At 36.0% G+C, this 23,244-nt stretch overlaps 1 protein-coding gene across 1 annotated transcript; it reads left to right on the forward strand.

The window, feature by feature from the left end:
* Positions 1 to 4,482: 4,482 nt before the first annotated feature.
* On the forward strand, positions 4,483 to 5,526 carry LOC149257119 (BTB/POZ domain-containing protein At1g63850-like). The gene has a single exon (XM_089455669.1). It carries the CDS (start codon positions 4,483 to 4,485, stop codon positions 5,524 to 5,526), a length of 1,044 nt encoding a protein of 347 aa, XP_089311795.1.
* The last annotated feature ends 17,718 nt before the right edge of the window (positions 5,527 to 23,244 follow it).

Below are 23,244 nucleotides of genomic sequence, written 5' to 3' on the forward strand. Positions count from 1 at the left end.
ACTGATAAGCAGGGCATAAATGTCAGTCCTGTAGGGTCAACAGAACATGATAACCTTATGTCCACGCAGACAAATAGCATTGGTGGGGATTCAAAGCATGGAATAGAAGGAGGAAATAAAACATTGTAATTTATAAAGAAGGTGATGGAAGACTTCAAGGATCTGGAAAACATACGCAGAAGGTGTGCATTTCAAATGGTATTGCAAGCAAAGGATTTACTGGAGGTGATTTCTCTGAATGGAAAGCAATTCAATGTTTGTGATGACATCCATGGTCAGTATTATGACCTTTTTAACATCTTTGAGGAGGTTATAGAAACTGTAGATACTCGCATTAAAGAGGCAGAAAACACTGCTGCCAACGAAATAGAAAAGTGGCAACTAGAGAAAGAAGATTTGGAGCGGAAGAAATTGGAAACTGATATTGAATCGAAGATAATTGAAGACGCAGATGCAAAACTCAGAAAATCAATTAATGATTCTGTTAGGGAGGACATGGGAGAGGAAAAAATCATTTTTAATACTCGAGAAACATTGATGCAAGAGCTGCAACATCTGCTCACCTTGGTTAAAGCTAAGCAAGAAGAGATATCAGAAAGTGATATGCAAATTCAAAGTGTGAAAAAAAGGATTTCTGATAGAGTGTCCAAGTTTGAAGAAAATCTTATAGGAACAAAAGGAAAGTTTGAAGAACTACAGTGTGTACTAGACCAACTGCAGACTAACTCTGAAATTCTTTCCATGAAGAAAATGGAAGTCGATCAGTCGATTACCTCAGTGGACCAAAAGAGGGTAAACCTTGTTCGATTGGTTGACAATGCTGGGGATGAGGCAAGGGTACTTCAGGAGTTGGTGGATTTGACGAAATTGATAGTTTCATCATTTTTGCAATCAAGAGAAAATAAGGTGAAACTGGCCAAGAAGGAGGAACAAATTTCACAAAAAACCCAAGGGTTGAGGTAGCAGGTTGCAGTTGTAAGGTCATTTCTTCAGGAGCTTTCATCTGCCAAAGCTAACCTCAATCAAGAGATCACTTCCATGAAACAAAAACTGTTGTTCATTGATAAAAGGGGTCCAGAACTGGAAGTCGAAAAGAAAGTGGCAGCTACAGCAAGAAATTTCAAGGAAGCTGGCCAGGTTGCTGCTGAGGCAAAGGCATTGAGCTTGGAGAAGGATAATGTCAGCCATAAAATGGAGAGGGTTTTGTCAGATTTGCAGAAGCTGGAGGAAGAAATAAAAGGCCAAGTTACTGCGTTGCAGGAGGCTGAAAATCTCATTATTTCAAAGGAAAGGGATGCAGCAATGGCAAGATGTGAGAGACTTAGATTAGTTGCTACCTCTGCCAGGGAGGAATGGTCTGCAACACTTGAGGTTGAAGATATCGAGGAAGCAGGAAATTTGCTTGCAGAGGCAAAAGTTGTAGATTCTAAAGCTTACAAGCTTCAAGAGGTTTGCAACTTTGATGGTGACCAGTGAAGGAAGATGAAGCAGGAAGCAGCTAACATGCCTCCTAAACGGAGGAGCAGAGCATATGGGCAACTCCAGGACAAAGTCTGGGATCCAGGAGGAATTTTTCTTCATTCCTTCTTGAAAGCACATGATCAGGAGATCATGAATGTTTTCAAGCGTGAGAGTCTGATGCAGGAGCATCTAGACTTGGGCCAGCAATGTGACGGGGTGGTCACATGTTGTGGCTAAATGTAAGACTTGAAGGAGACTTAGGCATTAAATTTGTGTTAATTTCAGTAAGGGTAGGTAGTTAAAAGTGGTCTAGTTTAGTTGAATGTTGAGTTATAACTGAATAACTAATTCTTTCTTGCGTGGAAAGAAGTAGTTAGGTATGACTGAGGTATGACATCCTTTTGGTAGAATAGATCAGGGGAGATTAGAGGGCAGAGGAAAAAAAAAATGTTTGTAAGCCTACGGGAAAAAGAAAGGCCATTGAATTGAAAATCTGGCCATGAACCAAGAGGTTTTCTTTTTATTTAATTTCATGTCTGTTTATGAAGGACTTACTCTGAATTGTGTACATAGTGAATCTGTGAGACTTTACGTGTGTAAAGAAATTTGAATTTACTATCAATATGTGTTTGAATCGAATGAAACAGAGGGTTATTTGTGATTGAGCACACATTGAGACAGTTACCTTTGAAGCAGCGAGGGTTATTTTCTTTTCTTTGAGTTATGGGGTTCGTCTGGGTATTTTTAATCACAGCTACAGACTCTTCATTGTAGACTCCGGATCCTAATATAGAACACCTTTGCTGAGCAAATTACTACAAGCTCAGATCAATAGTAGACCTTTCCACATTGAATTGCTCGGGTGAGGTTTACTTCGGTTCCAAAAGATCCATTAAAATTGGTTTTCGTTTCTCCAAATCTGAGCAGTAAAGTCTAAGGTTGATTATGTACAAGACCTGCGGTGGGAAGCTTCATTAGAGCATCCTTTTGAGGCAAAAAACTTCGTTACATGAAATAACGAAGTGTAGTCGCAAAAGATCACTACAAGTGCAGGCCTAGAAGGTGAAAGCTCTGTGGAAATTACAGGTCCAAGCATAAGAACTTTGGTTTTCACTCCTCTTCACATCTAGGACTCGGTCCTCATCCAGAGCACGAGCACAATTTCTGGGCACAAAGTGATCCCAATAGACAACAGAAAAAACTTTCTCGAATGTAGTAGAACTCCACTGGAAACTCATCAAAGTGTATGTGTTATGATCTGAAGTAGAATTTGGATTACTACAAGGGCTATTCAGACGGATGGTGATCAGTTCAACAAGGAATTGAAACCGATATGCAAGTAATTGGTGGTTTAAACCATATTTATATATATAATGCTCAGGTTTTACTGAAGGACGCAAGGGTACAGCATCAGCTACTAATATTTATATATGCTGGTCTAGATTGTTGGGTTTATGACTTTTAATTGAGGAGCTTCCGCAATTGAGGTGTGTACAGATTTCCAAAAGGGGTCTTATGTGGGCAAAGGTTTGGAGATGCATTTTTATATGCGTGAGAAGAGTAAAGATTCTGGGTTTGCAACGTAGACCTGCATCAAGTGGTATCAGAGCAGATATGCAAGTGCAGTTGAGGAAGTGAAACGAGATCAACAAGATCTTGAAGTATGATATTTCCATGGCTCAATACCATGGGTTATCATAAACCTAGAACTTAAAAATTACTATTAGTAATTTATAAAAATTAATAAAATTAATTTTTTTTTAACCAAGTTAAAATGTTTAACATACATTAAATTACAACATCCATGTTTATTCTTAATCCACCAAGCCCCTAGAGGGATCAAATATTTTCTCACTCTATGCTAATTTGCATATCACTATATTTGATCCCTCTCGAGGCTTAGTAGATCTATAGTAAAGATGATCTTTGCTCGTTTAAATCCCCCATTTAAATAGGCTACATTCCAAGTGAATACCATGGATCAATACCATGTGCCATTTTTATTTTTATTAATACTAATATTAAGGTTAATAATGTGTTTTTGCATGGTATTAATAATAATCTAACCATATTATTTGGCCCATATTTTGCCCATAGGTTACACCTAAATATAATTCATTTTTTGAGTGTCCGTAAACACAAGGTGAAAAAGATGTTTTATTTGTTTACCATACCTATAGTTTATTTATATCTTTATTAATTTACCATACTTCTTTTACAAATATGGTATTTGGCACCTACGATTCATAGAATGAGGGTTATGGACTAAATATAAAAAGAGGTTTTATTTTTATTTATATTTTTATTTATTTACCATACCTTGTGAGTAATTATAAAAAGAAGTTTTATTTATTTACCATATCTCCACTTTATTTATATTTTTATTTGTTTACACCCTGTATATAATGTGACTTATGGATTAAATATAAAAAATGTTTCATTTATTTACCATACCTCTCATTTATTTATATTTTTATTAATTTAACATACGTTTTTTATAAATATGGTATTTGGTCATACTATTTACTTAAATAAAACATATTCACCTTAAATGGAATGTTACCTTTTTTAACCTCTCCATTAAAATAACATGGGCTATTTCAAAAGATCTGTAAAAAGTACTATAATACAAAATATTAGCCCATTAAAAATTTAAAACATAGTATTAGCCCCCTAAAAATTTTAAACCCCTTAATTTCGCAGCTATGTTCGTTGGTGGCTAATAATTTCATGGGATGGTGCTTTTGGTTCTTCCCACTTTTCGTCCAAATCCGATTTAATATTCCACGGAAGGCTCTTCTCAGCCGACCTCATTGCATAAGCAACCATAGACATGTATAAAAAATTGGCCTACTTCGTCTATAAATACATCACATCACACACGAAAGTAAAAAACAAGTGATTGGTTGTGTGGATAGAGAATCTGCGAGACTCTGATTATTGCTTTTATTATCCAAATCTAAGTACGATAGTGCGTTCCTTGGTGAGGTATTTTGGAAGAGGTTCTTCACAACAGTAAAAATGGCGAAACAATTCTTCCAGTTTGGAGATCGAGAAACAAGTGATATCAAATTACAGTTGATTGCTGAAGATGGAGACTATGTTGTATACCTTCATTCCAACGTTTTGAAAAAATCCGAGTTTTATGAAGCATGGCTGTGTTTAGACGAGGAGCTTCGTGGAATCAAGATGATAACTTCTGTTAGTAAAGAGACTTATCTCAAATGTTTTGAACTCATGTATTGGTGTGAAGCAGATGAAGCCTTTTGTTTCTCTGGTGTGGATGAAGCCCTGGATATTTTAACAGTTGCTTCTCAAATGCAATTTAATGAGGGCATACATCAATGCATGGACTATTTGGAAGCTGTTAGCTGGAGTCCGGAACAAGAAGTTAAAGTTCGACTCATACATCAATGCATGAAATATTTGGAAGCTGTTAGTTGGAGTCCGGAACAACAAGTTAGAGTTCGACTCATGCTATCCTCTTTGCAGATAAACAACATTTTGCCAGAATTAGCTGCTAGAATTGGTATGAATCTGGAAGAATTGGATTGTAGGGTTTTAGATATGGTGAAACAAACTTTACAACAAATCTTGTCCGCGATTTCTTCTGGATCAAGCAACAGCCTACCTCGCACTGAAGTTGAGAAACATATTATAGGATATTTTGAGGCCGCCAATAAATCCTCAAATAAGGCCCTTCCTGATGCTTGCAGGTCTGCACTGTTACAAGAGTTTCGTGCTAACGTAGAACGTATTAGACTGAATGAGTTTAGTAACATGGAAGAACCGGCTCTTAGAGCTTGGTCTACCCTATTGTGGCTGTTTGATGTTATTAGGCGCTGTGATGACAAGCTCTATCAAACGTTTGTTGAAATCTTTTGCGAGATTCCCGCTTCAATAAGATACGGTGGAGATGGCGTGAATGATAAAGTAGATATTTTACTTGATCGGATTCTAAATGCGATGGGAAATGGGGAGATAATGACGCCTGCATCATTTAGGGTTTCTTTTCTAACTAATTGGCTATATGCCATGGTTCTCCTGGTTAGAAATCACCCATGAAGGATGAGAAACTATCGGCATTGGAGACAGGAATTATGAATGTGGCAGATACACTTCCACTCCCTCTTCAGAAGTCAATGTACAAGTTATGGAAAGACGCATATGAAAGACTATCAATGGACTACAGTAATGCGTTAAAGTGGTGGGCTCAGAAAGAGTAGGATGCTATCAAGAATGGCAAAATTATCTGATACGATTACCTTGCTAGTTTAAATTTAGTGGTGTCGTCGTTTGGATTTTTTTCGTCTTATGTTATTGGATTTCATATGAAAGACTATCAATGGACTACAGTAATGCGTTAAAGTGGTGGGCTCAGAAAGTGCAGGATGCTATCAAGAATGGCAAAATTATCTGATACGATTACCTTGCTAGTTTAAATTTAGTGGTGTCGTCGTTTGGATTTTTTTCGTCTTATGTTATTGGATTTCATTCTCTAGTTTAAAACATTTTCTTACCCTTCCCTTATGTTATGCAATATAATATTGGATTTCATTCTCTAGTTTAAAACATTTTCTTACCCTTCCGTTATGTTATGCAATATAATTTTTCCTTCGTACCATTCAATGACCAGTTTCATTTTTCTGTTGGTTACGAACTGTATGTAATTCAAATCCTAAGTTTCATAGGCTTGCTATCAGATTTAATATATCTGTATGTAATTCAAATCCTAAGTTTCATAGGCTTGCTATCAGATTTAATATATCATCACATAGTTCGCAGATTTATATTATTCCATTCCATGGTGAACAATTTCATTTTCAATGATTTTGGAGGGTAATTTTCTCGATGCTTCGCAGATTTATATTATTCCATTCCATGAAGAACAATTTCATTTTCAATGATTTTGGAGGGTAATCTTCTCGATGCTTCAAGAAAGAAAGAGGTAAAGGTTGGTCTTGATTTTTTTAGACATTGTCGTTAAAGATCTTTCTATTAATAATGTGTCATCAAAAAATTGGGATTCTGCCATAAAGACATATAGGAAATGCAATATGGGGCACCCGTCCCTTATCCCCATTCTTCTTTAGAAGAATTGGCCTTGTATTCCATTTACTAAGGCCACAATCCATGGCTTGCTGATAAGTTTTGATTAGATCAACAAATCCATTGGAAAATACATATTTTTAAAAAGAAAAGAAAAAGGAAGGAGTGTCTTACTCTCTCAAAGATATTGGTTATATTGGTCATGCCAAGCTTGAGAATGAAGCCTTATTCTTCTCTAGATATACTTGACTGAATTTTTCCTTGAACTAAGAGTATATTATCAGTTTTATATCTTTCCTTAATGAAGACACCTTGGTTTTCCGAGATCATATAAGGGAGAAGTGTTTTGAGTCATTTTGCAACAATTTTGGCCAAGAATTTTAAAGAATAATTACATAAATAGATAAGGTAGAATCTGTCAAAGGATGAAGGTTTGTAGAATAAGAAATGGCCTCTTTAAGCCAGCTGATAAGCCAACATAAATATGAAGAAAATTACATTAAAAAAAAACAATGAAACAAATAAAAAGTAGTTACTGTGTGACTTCAACCCTGCTGTAGATCTCATATAATTTTAAGAACATTAGAATCTCCAACTTTTCTACATAGACTTTGGGATAGTTTAATAAGAAAGGATCACATTTGGTTTGTTCACGTGTAATTGTAGATTTCTAAACCCCAAGCATAACTCAAAGCATGACAATCTTATCACAATTTTATCATTTATCATACAGTCAACAAGAATCATAACTTATATTTGTAGAAATATTTTAAAACTAGCAATGGCACCATATGTTGCAATGGGAATAAGGTAAGGTAGGAGTGTATGAAATAGTAGCATAAAAGATGGATGTAAATATTATTATGCAATTTTATTTATTTATCCATGTTCATATGGGAAACTTTGGAATTTAAATTTTGGAGAATTGAGTTATATCATGGATTATAATTACAAGATGAATTCATTACTAAAATTACCATGTGTAGAATTAGTAAACCATTTTATTGAAGGTTTCATCATGTTAATATGTATCAGAATAATATGTATCATATCCAAAAGAAAATAGAATTGAATGAGTTGTGGGGAGCCATGATCTATGAGTAATGTAAGCAACCAATTTCATGTAAGAATCATACAATTCAATGAGTTGTGGCTAGACATGATCTACAAGTAATGTAAACAACCAATTTCATGGTAAGATGATTATTTATCACAAAATGTTGACCTACAATGAGTTGCAAGATGATTTTTTTTACCAAATTGGACAAAACAAGGGAATCACAACTCATGTGATTTATCCAAGTCAATTGTCTTAACAATATTGTTCCTACATTTATTCACACTAATAGAGTCAAATTATAGAATTTCGTTGGTGAACTAAAACTTAAAATCAAATGAAAAATAGTATAATAAATTTAGAATAATCTAGTAATAATCTCATCCAATTCATTACCACTTGGAGGAGAAATTATGCCTTTTCTCTATTGTTTAAAAGTGAATTTTATCTACTTACATTTGCAATATTTCATTAGGGCTCACAACACTTGGGTTTGTAAATTTCATTATGTCAGTGTAATTTCCTTTTGCCATCTCAAAAGAGATGGGAACCAACTAATCAAATATTCTCATAATGTCTAGTGTGTTTACCACTTTCTCATATCAGAGTTAAGTATACTAAATCTCAGCTTTAATACCAAAAGTGTAGATGTGAATAAAATATCAAAATTGACTCACATCCATATGAATTTTCCATTAAAACATTGCAACTGAAAGAATTTTCCATTAAAACAGGGAAATTGCATTTTATTAAATCTTACCCTTATCACACTTCAAATTGCATCATCTTTTCTTAACTTATATGGTATTCTACACACTTTGATTTATCTGGGTCAAAATCACTTGCCTATTTGGTTGGCTATATTTAAGTAAATAGTGCAAATGTTGTAAGTGCTATAATTGAGATAGTTCAAACTTAGATGAAAGCTCACTATGAGTTTCAATTTCAATACTACAGTCAATAGAAATTTTAGTATTCAATCATTAAAACTTGCAACAAAATCTATATTTATATTATCTATTCAATTTCAATACTAGAGTCAATAGAAATTTTAGTATTCAATCATTAAAAATTGCCACAAAATCTATATTGAGATTATCTATTCATATTTATAATAAATCTTGTATATTGACATAATGAAACATTCAAGAAAATAGTCTATTAATTCTATAGGGTAATTTTAGTAATGAACCCATTTATAATCCATGATATAACTCAATTCTGCAAAATTAAGTTTTTTTCTCATAGAAACACCCATAAATAAATAAATTTGCATAAAAATCTCACTTCCATCTTCTATGCTACTCTTTCCTATGCTCCATCATTCCAATTGCAACATGTGGTGAAATTACAAGTTGTTGTTGATTTTCTAGTGATAATTCACATTCCTTCTCTTCATATACAAAACAAGTTATCTCACACTACAAGTAGCAATTTATCAAAACAATTAAATAGCCCTTTAAGTTGTCTATGTTTCCATGTCAACAACTTCTTCACTAGTTGTAAATATCCAGAAATTTGTTGAATTGGTCCCAAAAATGGCTTAGGTTGTGGCCTCTAGGAACCAAATTTTTCTAGAGCATACATTAGTAAATAGGTTCATGAGTAATAAAAATAGACCAATCGCTCATAATTCTATAATAAATAGTTTATTTAGTACCAAATGTCAATGTAATAAATAAGGGATAGGAGTTGTAGTCACTAGTTAATGAATGAAACGCAATAAAGAAAAGTCAATTCGAAGAAAATTTCCATTTAAAATAAGTAATTAAAGCATCAGTATACATGGAGTTGTAGTCACTAATTAATGAATGAAACACAATAAAGAAAAGTTAATTCAAAGAAAATTTCCATTTAAAATAAGTAATTAAAGCATCACTATACATTACTCTAATATAGATAGAAAATGGTTGAGCTCATGAAAAATGAAATAAAGATGGAAGATTCATACTTGTATGAGTCTAGCAGGAAGCAAATTTTCGAGCCCATAGGCATTGATTCAATTGAATCCTACAAGCCATTAAAAAATCAAAATAATATGTATTCAATGTATATCTATTTAGAGAGAAGGGGAGAGACTATATATTTACTATTAAATATATTATATAAAGGATATACGTTGGATCTATGTTGGTATAAAAACACAATTATCTTTTAAAGGAGTTATAACTAATCCCTTTTAAATAGATGAAGTTTGAAACTACTAGATAAAAATTACCTTTACAACCTCCTTAAATAAGAATATCAAAAAAAAAAATTGTTCATATAAATATGTGGCTACAAAATCTTATTTTAAAAAAATATCGATTGCAACCACTTAAATGTAATTGAAAATAATATTATATGTTTTCAACCAGAAAATCACAAGTTTACAAGGCAACCCCAACAACACAAGTATTTACAATAATAACAGCACCATGCAGGATTTTACATAGTAAATGATTTTTTGAACTTGTAGGTGTTGCAGAGTATGGTGGGGAGTGTGGTCAAAATGAATGATTGCCCATATCTATTTATTAAAATTCATTAAATACTTTAACTTCTATCATGGGTTGGGCTGACCTACAAACACAATGGCAAGTGTGGAGTGGTTGATTAGGCAAGCATGTTGTTAGGGACCAATAAATTATGTTTTGTTTTAAATACTAAAAAACATAATTAAATAAGTATAGTATTAGTATAATAAAAATATTAATTATTTTCAATTGTAAACCCTTTCCCACAAAATAAGTTTATTCTAATATTAATTTACATTTTTCATATATAAATATAGATTTTAAAAATAATAAAAGCAATTGCATAAGAATTTTAACTAAATTTAATGGATAAATATTAATTGAGCTTGCATTTATGTAAATATTTAAAATAAGAATAAAGGTTGAAAATTTAGTATGGTAGAAATTCCTAGAAACCCTAGAAGGCAATCAAGCTCAATCACACATCACTAGAAGAAGGGAGGAGACAATAGCAACCACTAAAGGACATCAATCACACTGGAAAAAAATCAGAGAGGTTGAAATCCACTAAAAATTAGAAGAAACCCTAATTCTTTAGAGTCTATGGGATCAACCCACTTGTTAAAGGAAAAGCAACGATGAAAGGGAGAGTAGTGAAATTGTTAATTCAAAAACAATGCTAGCCGAGCTTTTGTAAGATGAGAAAATGCACTAGGCTAGGAAAATAACTAAAAGTAAAAGTAAAAAGTTTGAAAAATCATACCATACTCAACACTCTCAAGAAAAAAAACCTACCCTAATGCACACAAGTTAAGAAATCCATGGTTGGTCAAAGTCATTAGAGAATTAGATAGCTCAAATAGCTTCCCCAATGGAGTCACCATTTCGTTGTCTGGGCAAATCCTCTCTATGGATAGAGATGATCCCTCTATCCCAATGAGTGGGTCTAGAAACAAACGAGACAATCTATAAGATAGTTTCCTAAATTAGAATCGAACTGAGAGAAAAGGAAGGAGACTTATCTCGTTCTAATGCTATAATGCACTGCTTTATTGAAGATCTTGATCTCTTGCTCCTCAAGCTCAGTCCTTACTCCTCACACCATTTGAATACTTGTACAAGAAGCCGAAGACACAACAAAGCATACAAGTGCAACAAGCATAATTGAATGTACTCCACTTAACAGATCAAGGAGGCAAACATACAACCTAGGCCTTAGTGTTAGTAATTCCTCCTTGAGTGAATTTCCAAGTCCAAGCTCAAGCTCCTCAAGCACTCCTTCTCTAAGCCGAAGTGAATAGTATGTAGGCACTATCTCAACATAAGGGTAAAAATAATCAAAGACCAAACATTCAAGAATGGAAGAGGATGAATATATAGGCAAGTAGAAGGAGTTATGATCTCACCAAAGAGAGACGAAGGTACTCATCTTAAGGAGGAATCTCATAGGGATAAGATCAAAGGGCAATATTGGGAGAATTTTAGAACTCTATGAGACACACACAACACAACAGGATCTCAGTAGCTTCTCGCATAGTAGTCCAGATGGCTGCGAGAGTCACAAATACAAATTAAATGGACAACACTTACAACACCGAGCAGAGTAGTCCACGCAAGTGCGATGGTCGTTATAACAAGTTTACAAGAATGAATATGTCCAATGTATGATGGAATAGTCCACACAAGAAAGACAACGTTAACAAATGATACAAAAAATTTTAATGAGGTTGACACAGTAAAAGAACTATCCTCATATTCCTTGTTTCATTTTTTAACGAGCTTGACACAAGACAAGGAACTATGCTCATATTCCTTTGTTTCATTTTTTAATGAGGTTGAAACAAGATGAGGAACTATCCTCATACCCTTTGTTTGATTTTTTAACAAGGTTGACATAAGATGAGGAACTATCCTCATATTCCTTGTTTCATTTTCTAACGAGCTTGACACAAGATAGGGAACTATGCTCATGATTCCTTGATCATGACCCATAAGAGGTCATGACTTCTAAGAGGTTCTCATCAGATGGGAGAACAATTCTCTCGAAGGGATACGTAGTAAGGAATCCATTATAGAGATATCGTTCCAATGCCCCAATACATAATGCACAATATCACGAAATTGATCGTCAATTTATGTAGGCCTCAAATGGGTTGCCCCAGAATTGACCCATGGCAGGGAAGATACAATTGGGACAAAGGGACCATTTAGGGAAGATGGTTGAGTGGAAGACATATTTGGACCATGAAATGAAAGTTGGTCAATGGTGACAATTCTTCCTTCATGTGGGAAACAAATCACTCGAAAGAGTGTTGAAATAATAGCTCCTATGTCATAAACATAGTCGCGCCCAAGAAGTAAATTGTAATCTAAAGGACCTGGGACTACCATCACATTGAGATAAACAATTTTTCCTCCCAAAGTAATAGGCAACTAAGGATCCCTAATGGTTGAGTGGTTCCTGTGATAAAAGCCAACATATTTTAGGTAACAAGCACGAGTGGCGGCGAATCCAGTGCTTGCCAAGAAGTGGAGGAAATGATACTCGCAAATGCACCTTCATCTATAATAGTGCCAGATACAATCATATTATAAACATTTACTATGATCTCGAAAGGCACATAAGAAGGAAGATTTCATCCTGTGAGTTGATTCCAATCAAAGGAAGTGACCACACCACTTGCAAGGTGTACCATAAGAATAGGAGAATTAACCCCTTGAGTTACGAGAACGGGAGGATTTTCCTCATGTATTGATGGAACAGGACGGTTTCCTCCAAGCTCATTGGAATCTGAAGAAAAGAAAAGAACCCGAGTGGTATCATACCCACACTCTGTGGGAAAGGTATGATTTACTGAAGGTGAAATCGGGTCAATTGTTTCCTCTACCTACGATTAGTGAGGTATCGACTCATGCGATTCACATTCAGAGAGAGTGGGTTTGATCAAAGGTTGATTTGGGTCAGTCACTTCATCAACTAGTGAAGGATTAAGGGAGAGGCTCTTGTAACGAGATGGAAGTCACTACAGAGAAGCATGATGGTTATCCTGGCCAACACTTTTTGGGCTTCATCCAGATAGGAAGGTGAATGGGGTGATTCCCTTTGCATAACCTATAGGGAAACTTAACTTTACCCTTCCTTCCATGAAATTTACTACCACTAGTTGATGGTTTGTCACTAGCATGATCTCGAGAATTCGATGGCACACAATGATGTCCATTCTTCTAATATCTGAGGAATACGAGAACAATTTCGAAGAAGATGGTCTCCCGTACAAAGTTTGCAAGGATATCAAAGTTTGTGGGGCTTATTGGACGACTTCTTATCAGAAGTTTCATTCGAAGAAATGGTTGCTTGGTTGTCCCCGTGCTAAATTTTCTTCTTCTTCTTCTTCTTCTTCTTCTTCTTCTTCTTATTCACCTCATTACTTGTGTCAATACTTTCACGAGGCGAAGAGGAATGAGGGGAGGAATAAACAACCGATGAAGAAGGTAAAGAGTCAAATTTAGGATCGACTCGAGGTTGATTTTGTCTAGTTGTAGGAATTTTTAGTTGCGGGACCAAGGAGGAAGAGAACAACCATACTGGCAAGCCGATGGTAAGTCACAAAAGGGACAATGTTGCCATATAAGGAGCATTAATATTTCCAAAACGATAAAAAGGACTACGATTCCCATCAAAAGGAATTCCTTGATCGATGGACTTCGGAGTTGTTGTCATATGTCTCAAGCTAAGATCAACTAAGGAGTGATGTGGAGGATGTTATTCGTGGTCAATTAATTTTATTTTAATCAAAATAACAAAATAAAACAAAAGAGGGATAATATAGGCAAAGGGATTACCAAGTAACTATGAACTGCAATATACTACCTCAGTAAACTAAGGACTTAAAATATTGCCTACCTCATAAGAATTCATAAGCATTCATTCAATTAAGTCTTAGAAGTCATTCAAAAATCAGAATAATATGTATCATATCCAAAAGAAAATAGAATTGAATGAGTTGTGGGGAGCCATGATCTATGAGTAATGTAAGCAACCAATTTCATTGTAAGAATCATACAATTCAATGAGTTGTGGCTAGACATGATCTACAAGTAATGTAAACAACCAATTTCATGGTAAGATGACTATGTATCACAAAATGTTGACCTACAATGAGTTGCAAGATGATTTTTTTCTACCAAATTGGACAAATTTATCCAAGTCAATTGCCTTAACAATATTGTTCCTACATTTATTCACACTAACAGAGTCAAATTATAGAATTTCCTTAGTTGGTGAACTAAAGCTTAAAATCAAATGAAAATAGTATAATAAATCTAGAATAATCTAGTAATAATCTCATCCAATTCATTACCACTTGGAGGAGAAATTATGCCTTTTCTCTATTGTTTAAAAGTGAATTTTATCCACTTACATTTGCAATATTTCATTAGGGCTCACAACACTTGGGTTTGTAAATTTCATTATGTCAGTGTAATTTCCTTTTGCCATCTCAAAAGAGATGGGAAACAACTCATCAAATATTCTCATAATGTCTAGTGTGTTTACCACTTTCTCATATCAGAGTTACTCATGTATGAGGAGATAGAAATTCTAACCCTAAGAGTACAAACATTTTCAAAGTTTTGTAGATCTTCAATCCGAATTCAAAAACCAAAAATCTCTCATGAGCTATGTAGTTTACCTATACTAAATCTCAACTTTAATACCAAAAGTGTAGATGTGAATAAAATATCAAAATTGACTGACATCCGTCTGAATGTTCCATTAAAACGTTGCAACTAAATGAATTTTCCATTAAAACATGGCAATTGCATTTTATTGAATAACTATTATAGAGCCTGAGCTCTTACCTTATTACACTTCAAATTGCATCATATTTTCTTGACTTATATGGTATTCTACATCATCCTCACTTTATTTACACACTTTAATTTATCTGGGTCAAAATCACTTGCCTATTTGGTTGGCTATATTTAAGTAAATAGTGCAAATGTTGTAAGTGCTATAATTGAGATAGTTCAAACTTAGATGAAAGCTCATTATGAGTTTCAATTTCAATACTACAGTCAATAGAAATTTTAGTATTCAATCATTAAAACTTTCCACAAAATCTATATTGAGATATTCAATTTCAATACTAGAGTCAATAGAAATTTTAGTATTCAATCATTAAAAATTGCCACAAAATCTATATTGAGATTATCTATTCATATTTATAATAAATCTTGTATATTGACATAATGAAACATTCAAGAAAATAGTCTATTAATTCTACAGGGCCATGTTAGTAATGAACCCATCTTGCAACTATAATCCATGATATAACTCAATTCTACAAAAGTAAGTTTTTTCTCATAGAAACACCCATAAATAAATAAATTTGCATAAAAATCTCACTTCCATCTTCTATGTTACTCTTTCCTATGCTCCATCATTCCAATTGCAACATGTGGTGAAATTACAAGTTGTTGTTGATTTTCTAGTGATAATTCACATTCCTTCTCTTCATATACAAATGATAATGAGATTCATAAACACAAAACAAGTTATCTCACACTACAAGTTGTAATTTATCAAAACAATTAAATAGCCTTCTAAGCTCTTTATGGGATGTCAACAACTTCTTCACTAGTTGTAAATATCCACAAATTTGTTGAATTGGTGCCAAAAGTGGCTTAGGTTGTGGCCTCTAGGAACCAAATTTTTCTAGAGCATACATTAGTAAACTGGTTCATGAGTAATAAAAATATACAAATCCCTCATAATTCTATAATAAATAGTTTATTTAGTACCAAATGTCAATGTAATAAATAAGGGATAGGAGTTGTAGTCACTAGTTAATGAATGAAACACAATAAGGAAAAGTTAATTCAAAGAAATTTTCCATTTAAAATAAGTAATTAAAGCATCACTATACATTAATATAGATAGAAAATGGTTGAGCTCATGAAAAATGCAATAAAGATGAAAGATTCATACTTGTATGAGTCTACAAGGAAGCAAATTTTCCAGCCCATAGACATTGATTCAATTGAGTCCTACAAGCCATTAAAAAATTAAAATAATATGTATTCAGTGTATATCTATTTAGAGAGAAGGGGAGAGACTATGTATTTACTATTACATATATTATATAAAGGATATATGTAAAAAGAATATTCATGGCAAATATCTACCTTGTGAGAGAGATCTATGTTGGTATAAAAACACAATTATTTTTTAAAGGAGTTATAACTAATCCCTTTTAAATCAGATGAAGTTTGAAACTACTGGATAAAAATTACCTTTACAACCTCCTTAAATAAGAATATGAAAAAAAAAATTGTTCATCTAAATATGTGGCTACAAAATCTTAATTTAAAAAAATATCAATTACAACCACTTAAATGTAATTGAAAATAATATTATGTGTTTTCAACCAAAAAATCACAAGTTTACAAGGCAACCTCAACAACACAAGTATCTACAATAATAACAACACCGTGTGGGATTTTACATATTAAATGATTTTTTGAACTTGCAGGTGTTGCAGAGTGTGGTGGGGAGTGTGGGCAAAATGAATGTTTGCCCATATCTATTTATTAAACTTCATTAAATACTTTAACTTCTGTCATGTGTTGGGCTGACCCAATTGTTGGAAATAATACTGAGAGGGGGGGTGAATCAGTATTATCAAGTTCTTTTAATAAATATTCCTTATTTATTCTTTGAATTATTTTTGCATGTCAGTACCATAAAATAATGAGCATGAACAAAGAAAACAGATAGTCACACCAAAGAACACAAGATGTAAGGTGGAAACCCAATGTGGGTGAAAACCACATGCTACAATATGTCTCTATCTTCTTTCAAATTAGAAACTCCTTTTACAATGATTTTGTACTGGTGCAGTCCTTTACCAGTACGTAGGCTGCAACCTACAGAGAGCTACAACTCTCTCTCGTTTTCCAGTCTCTCCTGGAAGGGAGCTACAACCCCCTACTTCTTTTCTTTCAAGGACCACTTTTCATAAATTTTCAAACTCCGCACCTGCGCCTTCTGTGGCGCCGCGACCACCGCACCTGCGCCTTCTGTGGCACCTCCGCACTGCGCCTTCTGTGGCGCCTCCGCACTGCGCCTTCTGTGGTGCCTCTGCACTGCGCCTTCTGTGGCGCCTCTGCACTGCGCCTCTGTGGCGTCTCCGCACTACGCCTTCTGTGGCACGTCCGCACTGCGCCTCCGCACTGCGCCTTCTGTGGCACCTCTGTGGCGTCTCCGCACTGCGCCTTCTGTGGCGCCTCCACACTGCGCCTTCTGTGGCGCCTCTGTGGCATCTCTACACTGCGCCTCCGCACTGTGCCTTCTGTGGCGCCTCCGCACTGTGCCTTCTGTGGCGCCTCCGCACTGCGCCTTCTGTGGCGCCTCCGCACTGCGCCTTCTGTGGCGCCTCCGCACTGCGCCTTCTGTGGCGCCTCTGTGGCGTCGCCGCACTGCGCCTTTTGTGGCGCCTCCGCACTGCGCCTTCTGTGGCCCTATGTGGCGTCTCCGCACTACGCCTTCTGTGGCACCTCCGCACTGCGCCTTCTGTGGCGCCTCTGTGGCGTCTCCGCACTGCGCCTCTGCACTGCGCCTTCTGTGGCGCCTCTGTGGTGTCTCCGCACTGCGCCTTCTGTGGTGCCTCCGCACTGCGCCTTCTGTGGCGTCTCCGCACTGCGCCTTCTGTGGCACCTCTGTGGCGTCTCCGCACTGCACCTCCGCACTTCCGCAGCTGCAGCGCTCGAGAGATCACCCTTCACAGATTCGCTTTCAACTTCCCTTTCATAGATCAAACTTTTAAAACAATAACCCAATATTTCAGATCTTAAGATATTCGATTTGCAAGAATGAATTAGCCAAGTGATCTCCTTTGCTTTATATAGGCTTAGGCCTTTCACAATACCACGGGCCAAAACCATAGGATCAAAAAATTGTTGGACTAATACCATGAACCAACCATGAAAGTACGTGAGATCAACACTTTTGACGAAGTACCATGGTCCAAAACCATAGGTTCAAATACCAAGGACTAACTACCATGGACCAAAGGTAAGTTATCCAACATATACGTGCTTTTCCTCATAGGTTCAAATACCAAGGACTAACTACCATGGACCAAAGGTAAGTTCTCCAACATATACGCGCTTTTCCTCATAGGTTCAAATACCAAGGACTAACTACCATGGACCAAAGGTAAGTTCTCCAACATATACGCGCTTTTCCTTGCATGAAAGTGCGTGAACTTTTTCTCTACATGAAATAAACTTTTCTCTGCATAAAAGTGCGTGAACTTTTCTCTACATGAAATAAACTTTTCTCTGCATAAAAGTGCGTGAACTTTTTCTCTACATGAAATAAACTTTTCTCTGCATATAAGTGCGGGAACGTTTCTCTACACTATAATTTATTATCTGAGATGAGTGGGTTGCCATCAAGTACAACATATTTATCATAATGCCAACAATCTCCCCCTTTGGACTTGATGGCAACAACAACCAATCACTCTCCCCCTTTGACATCAAGGGTAAAGGGTTATGCTCCCCCTAAGAACATGCTCCCCCTGACTATAAACCATATCTGCAAAGAAGAACCATAATCCATGACCATGAAAGAGATAGAGACGTATTGCAGCAATATTCAGACCAGCATCCATGATCTCATTCTGTACTTCCTCCATAATGCCAACAATGCATGATATGCTCCCCCTGAACCTGTGCCATTCGATCTTTGACCAATCCGCAACCCAGCACATGTACGCATATACTTCAGATGAACCTTGCGTACAACCAACAATCAGAAGAGATTCAATAACAAGATGATGCATCAACAACCCCCAGCTTTTTCCTGAGGTATTCAAAGGTCTCCCTAGGCAATGGTTTGGTGAGTATATCAGCAACCTGTTCCTTAGAAGGAACATACTCCAACTTGACCTTTTGTTCAAGCACTTGTTCCCGGAGAAAGTGATACTTAATTGGTATGTGCTTGGTTTTTGAATGCATGACTGGGTTCTTTGAAATGTTGATTGCACTTGTATTATCACATAAGATGGAGATGGGTGGTGTACAAGTGATTTGAAAATCCTGCAAGGTCTGCATCATCCAAAGGAGTTGAGTGCAGCAAGATGCAGCAACAACATATTCTGCTTCAGCTGTAGACAAGGCAATCGAACTCTGTTTCTTGGTGAACCAGGATACTAATCTGGAACCCATAAAGAATGCACCACCACTTATGCTTTTCCTGTCATCCACGCTTCCAGCCCAATCTGCATCTGTATAAGCATGAAGTGTGAGATCTGTATCTCTAGGATACCATAAGCCATAGTTTTGAGTCCCTTGAAGATATTTGAAGATTCTCTTTACTGCATGAAGATGAGTTTCCTTTGGATTTGCCTGAAATCTTCCAACTATTCCCACTGCATGCATGATGTCTGGTCGGGTACCTGTAAAATAAAGTAGACTTCCAATCATAGATCTGAAAGTTGGTTGATGCACTGTTGTTGATTCATCATTTGCACTGAGGTTACATCCTGTGACCATGGGTGTACATACTGGTTTTGCTTCTCCCATACCATATTTCTTCAAAATCTGCTTGAGATACTTGGTTTGAGACAAGAAGATCCCTCCTTCATTTTGTTGGATTTGTAAACCAAGAAAATATGTCAGTTCTCCCAACAAGGACATTTCGAATTCTTTCTGCATCACCAAGGCAAAGCTTTGACTCATAGCTTCTTCATTGCTGCCAAAGATAATGTCATCTACATACACAACAAGTATCAGCAATTTGTCATTTTCAATTTTTATATAAAGATTGTTGTCTGCTGATCCTTTTGAAAAACCTTGTTGATGAAGATATTTGTCCAAACGATAGTACCAAGCCCTTGGAGCTTGTTTGAGGCCATAGAGAGCCTTTTTCAATCTGCATACAAGATTTGGATCATTTCCAAGAATGAAACCATCTGGCTGCTCAATGTATACTTCTTCTTCCAAGTCTCCATTCAGAAAGGCGGATTTCACGTCCATTTGAAATACTTTGAAGTTTTGAAAGCTTGAGAGAGCAAGGAACATTCGGATGGCCTCAAGTCTTGCAACAGGAGCAAAAGTTTCTTCAAAATCTATTCCTTCTTGCTGCGCATACCCTTTACAAACAAGTCTGGCCTTGTTTCTAATTACTTCTCCATTTTCATTCAATTTATTTTTGAAGACCCATTTTGTTCCTATAACATTCTTATCCTTTGGTCTAGGAACCAGCTCCCAAGTGTTGTTCTTTTCGATCTGCTCAAGTTCTTCATCCATTGCTTTGACCCAACATTCATCTTTGCATGCCTCTTTCACATTTGTGGTTCAGTGGAAGAGAGTAATGCCAAATAGCTTGAAGCTTCTGCAATTGTTCTTCTTGTTTGTACACCTGCTTCTTTCTGTCCCAAAATCTGAGATTCTGGATGATTCTTCTGAACATATCTGGATGGAGTCTTCTCTTCTATCCTTATCTGCTCCTCTGGTTCTTCTTCTTCATCATTCTGTCTTTGAGGATCGCCTTCATCTTCTTCAATATCTTCATGATTTACTTGCCTAGGAATGTATCCCTTATCATCAACCACTACATCAATGCTGTCAACAATTCTTCCAAGTCTTTTATTATAGCACTTGTATGCTTTGCTATGTGGAGAATAACCAAGAAGGATGCCTTCATCTGCTCTAGGTTCAAGTTTGCCAAGTTGCTCATATTTATTTTTAATATAGCATTTGCTCCCAAAGATTTTGAAGTGCTTTACCGAAGGAGTCTCACCATACCAGAGCTCATGAGGGGTTTGAGTGTTGTTCACTCAGACATTTGTTTTGTTGAGAATAATAACCGCAGCATGTGCTGCTTCACCCCAGAAAGTTGCGGGAGTTCCAGATTCATCAAGCATAGCACGAGCCATTTGTTGGATAGTTTTGTTCATTCTTTCCACCACTCCATTTTTCTGAGGAGTTCTAGCTGTAGAGAATTCTCTCCTTATCCCATGTTCTTCACAGAAATCGAAAAATTCATTTGAGGTAAACTCCCCACCTCTGTCGGATCTAAGACCCTTAATTTTGTATCCTGATTCATTTTCAACCAAGGCTTTAAAGGATTTGAATTTTTCGAATGCTTCATATTTGTGCTTCATAAGTCCTAACCAGACAAACCTAGAGAAATCGTCAATGAATAATATCAAGTATTCTTCTCCTCGAGGTGTCCCTTTCCTGAATAGACCACATGTATCTGTATGTACTAGCTCAAGAGGCATGCTAGCTGATCCTTCCTTTTCCGGAAAGGTAGTTCTAGTTTGCTTTCAAAACTGACATGATTTGCATATGGTGTTGTCTGGAACTTTGATATCTGGAAGACCACGAACTGCCTGATATTTGCATGATTTCCTTATTTGTGAAAAGCTTAGATGCCCCAACCTCCGGTGCCATAACCAGTGCTCATCATCCTTGCTCAGATAGCATTGTTGTTGTCCTTCTTCAAATATGTATAGATTATTTGGAGTTCTTTTACCTTTGATCGTTGTTTTACCTGTATCAAGATCAGGAACAAGACATCCATTTGATTTGAATATCACCTCGGTTCTTTGATCACACATCTGGCTGACACTTAGAAGATTATGTTTCAATCCATCAACATACAAAACATTTCCAGCTTTGACCTTTTCTTTTAACTGAGCAGTGCCTTTTCCTTTTATAGTTGCAGGAGTATCATTTCCAAAAGAAACTTTCTTTCCTTTTTCTAGGGCAGAATATGATTCAAGTTTTTCTTTATCACCTGTCATATGCTTCGAACATCCACTGTCAATGTACCATAGATTTTCCTATCCCTCTGCATAAAATGCTATCCCACATCTTTCTCTTTGTGGTTCCTTTATTCTCCATGTTTTGGTGCTTGAGGCTTGTTCCTTTGTCTGCTGAAACCTGCTCCTGCATTCAGAATCTTCATGACCAAAGTTATTGCAAATAGAACATTCAACTTCATTTTCAAGAACCGAAAAGTTGTTATAGGTCCTTTTTGTAATCCCGGTCATACTTCTTTGTTTTTGAGCTTCTCTAGTCATGATCGTTTTATATGCAACACATTGATCTGCTTTGTGACCAAAGTTATGGCAAGAAAAGCATTGTCCATTGAAGAAATTTCTGCGGTTATCAAATCTTTTGGCCAAACGATTGTAATTTCTATTGTCATTCATTCTTGAAGCAAATTGAGAGGATTTTACCTGTGGCTGGTTGTAGCTTTTGTTCATCCTTAAGACAGATTGCCCCTGATTTGCCTGATAGTCTTTGTTTATAATTGGTCCCTGCTTTACTTGGTGATCTCCATTGTGCTTTTGCTCATTCCTTCTTGCTGCATCAAGATAACTCTTTGAGGTGGATGCTTGAGAAGTTTCTCCATTATAGCCCAGACCTGTCTTGTTTAGAGGAGAGCGTTGTACATTGATGATCTCATCCAGAGTTTCAGATCCTTTGACAAACTTAAGATTAATAGCCTTTGTTTTCTCAATCTCTTTTCTAAGACCAACAATTTCGCCTTCTAACTTTTCAAGATATTTTTCTTTTTCATCAATTTGAAGTTGTAGAGTATCAATGATCCTATTCTTTTCTTCTATACATGTCTTGAGTCTAGAAATTTCTTCACAAAAGCTATCCACATCTATAGCATCCATGTAATCATCATCTTCAAATGCCATTAAGATTTTATAGTCATTACCTCGTTCATCTTCGTCACTATTTGATAGACCATCACTATCTTCATGAGTGTAGTAGCTTTTCTTATTTGCAATCTGTTTCTTGTTCCATCTAGCAGGTTCCTTTCCTTTATCCTTATGAGGACATTTTGCAGCATAATGACCTACTCTTCCACAAGCAAAGCATTTAAAAGGTAACTTACCTCTGAACCTTCCAGTTCCCCTTTGAAGATTTCTGACAAAATTTGATTCTTCTTCTTCTTCTGGCACGTGACTTGCTTCATAATAGTCTCCTTTGCCTGAAGCCTTGAAAGCAGCTTCTCTTCTGTCCGATGGACCTCCCTTTCTCATTTCATAAGCAGTTAGAATTCCGTGTAGCTGAGACATAGTAAGAATTCGTAGATTTTCCTTTTCTTCTATTGCAGACACTTTAGATTCAAACTTGGGGGACAATGATCTTAGAACTTTTTCAACCACAATAGCCTCTTTTATTTCT

Source organism: Pinus tabuliformis, chromosome 6 (genome assembly GCF_031772625.1).
Source record: "Pinus tabuliformis cultivar Carrire ecotype Pingquan chromosome 6, CPIR1, whole genome shotgun sequence".
NCBI classification, from domain to species: domain Eukaryota; kingdom Viridiplantae; phylum Streptophyta; class Pinopsida; order Pinales; family Pinaceae; genus Pinus; species Pinus tabuliformis.

Coding starts and splice junctions, on each gene's coding strand:
- LOC149257119 (XM_089455669.1), top strand. CDS start 4,483: ATGGCGAAACAATTCTTCCAGTTTGGAGATCGAGAAACAAGTGATATC.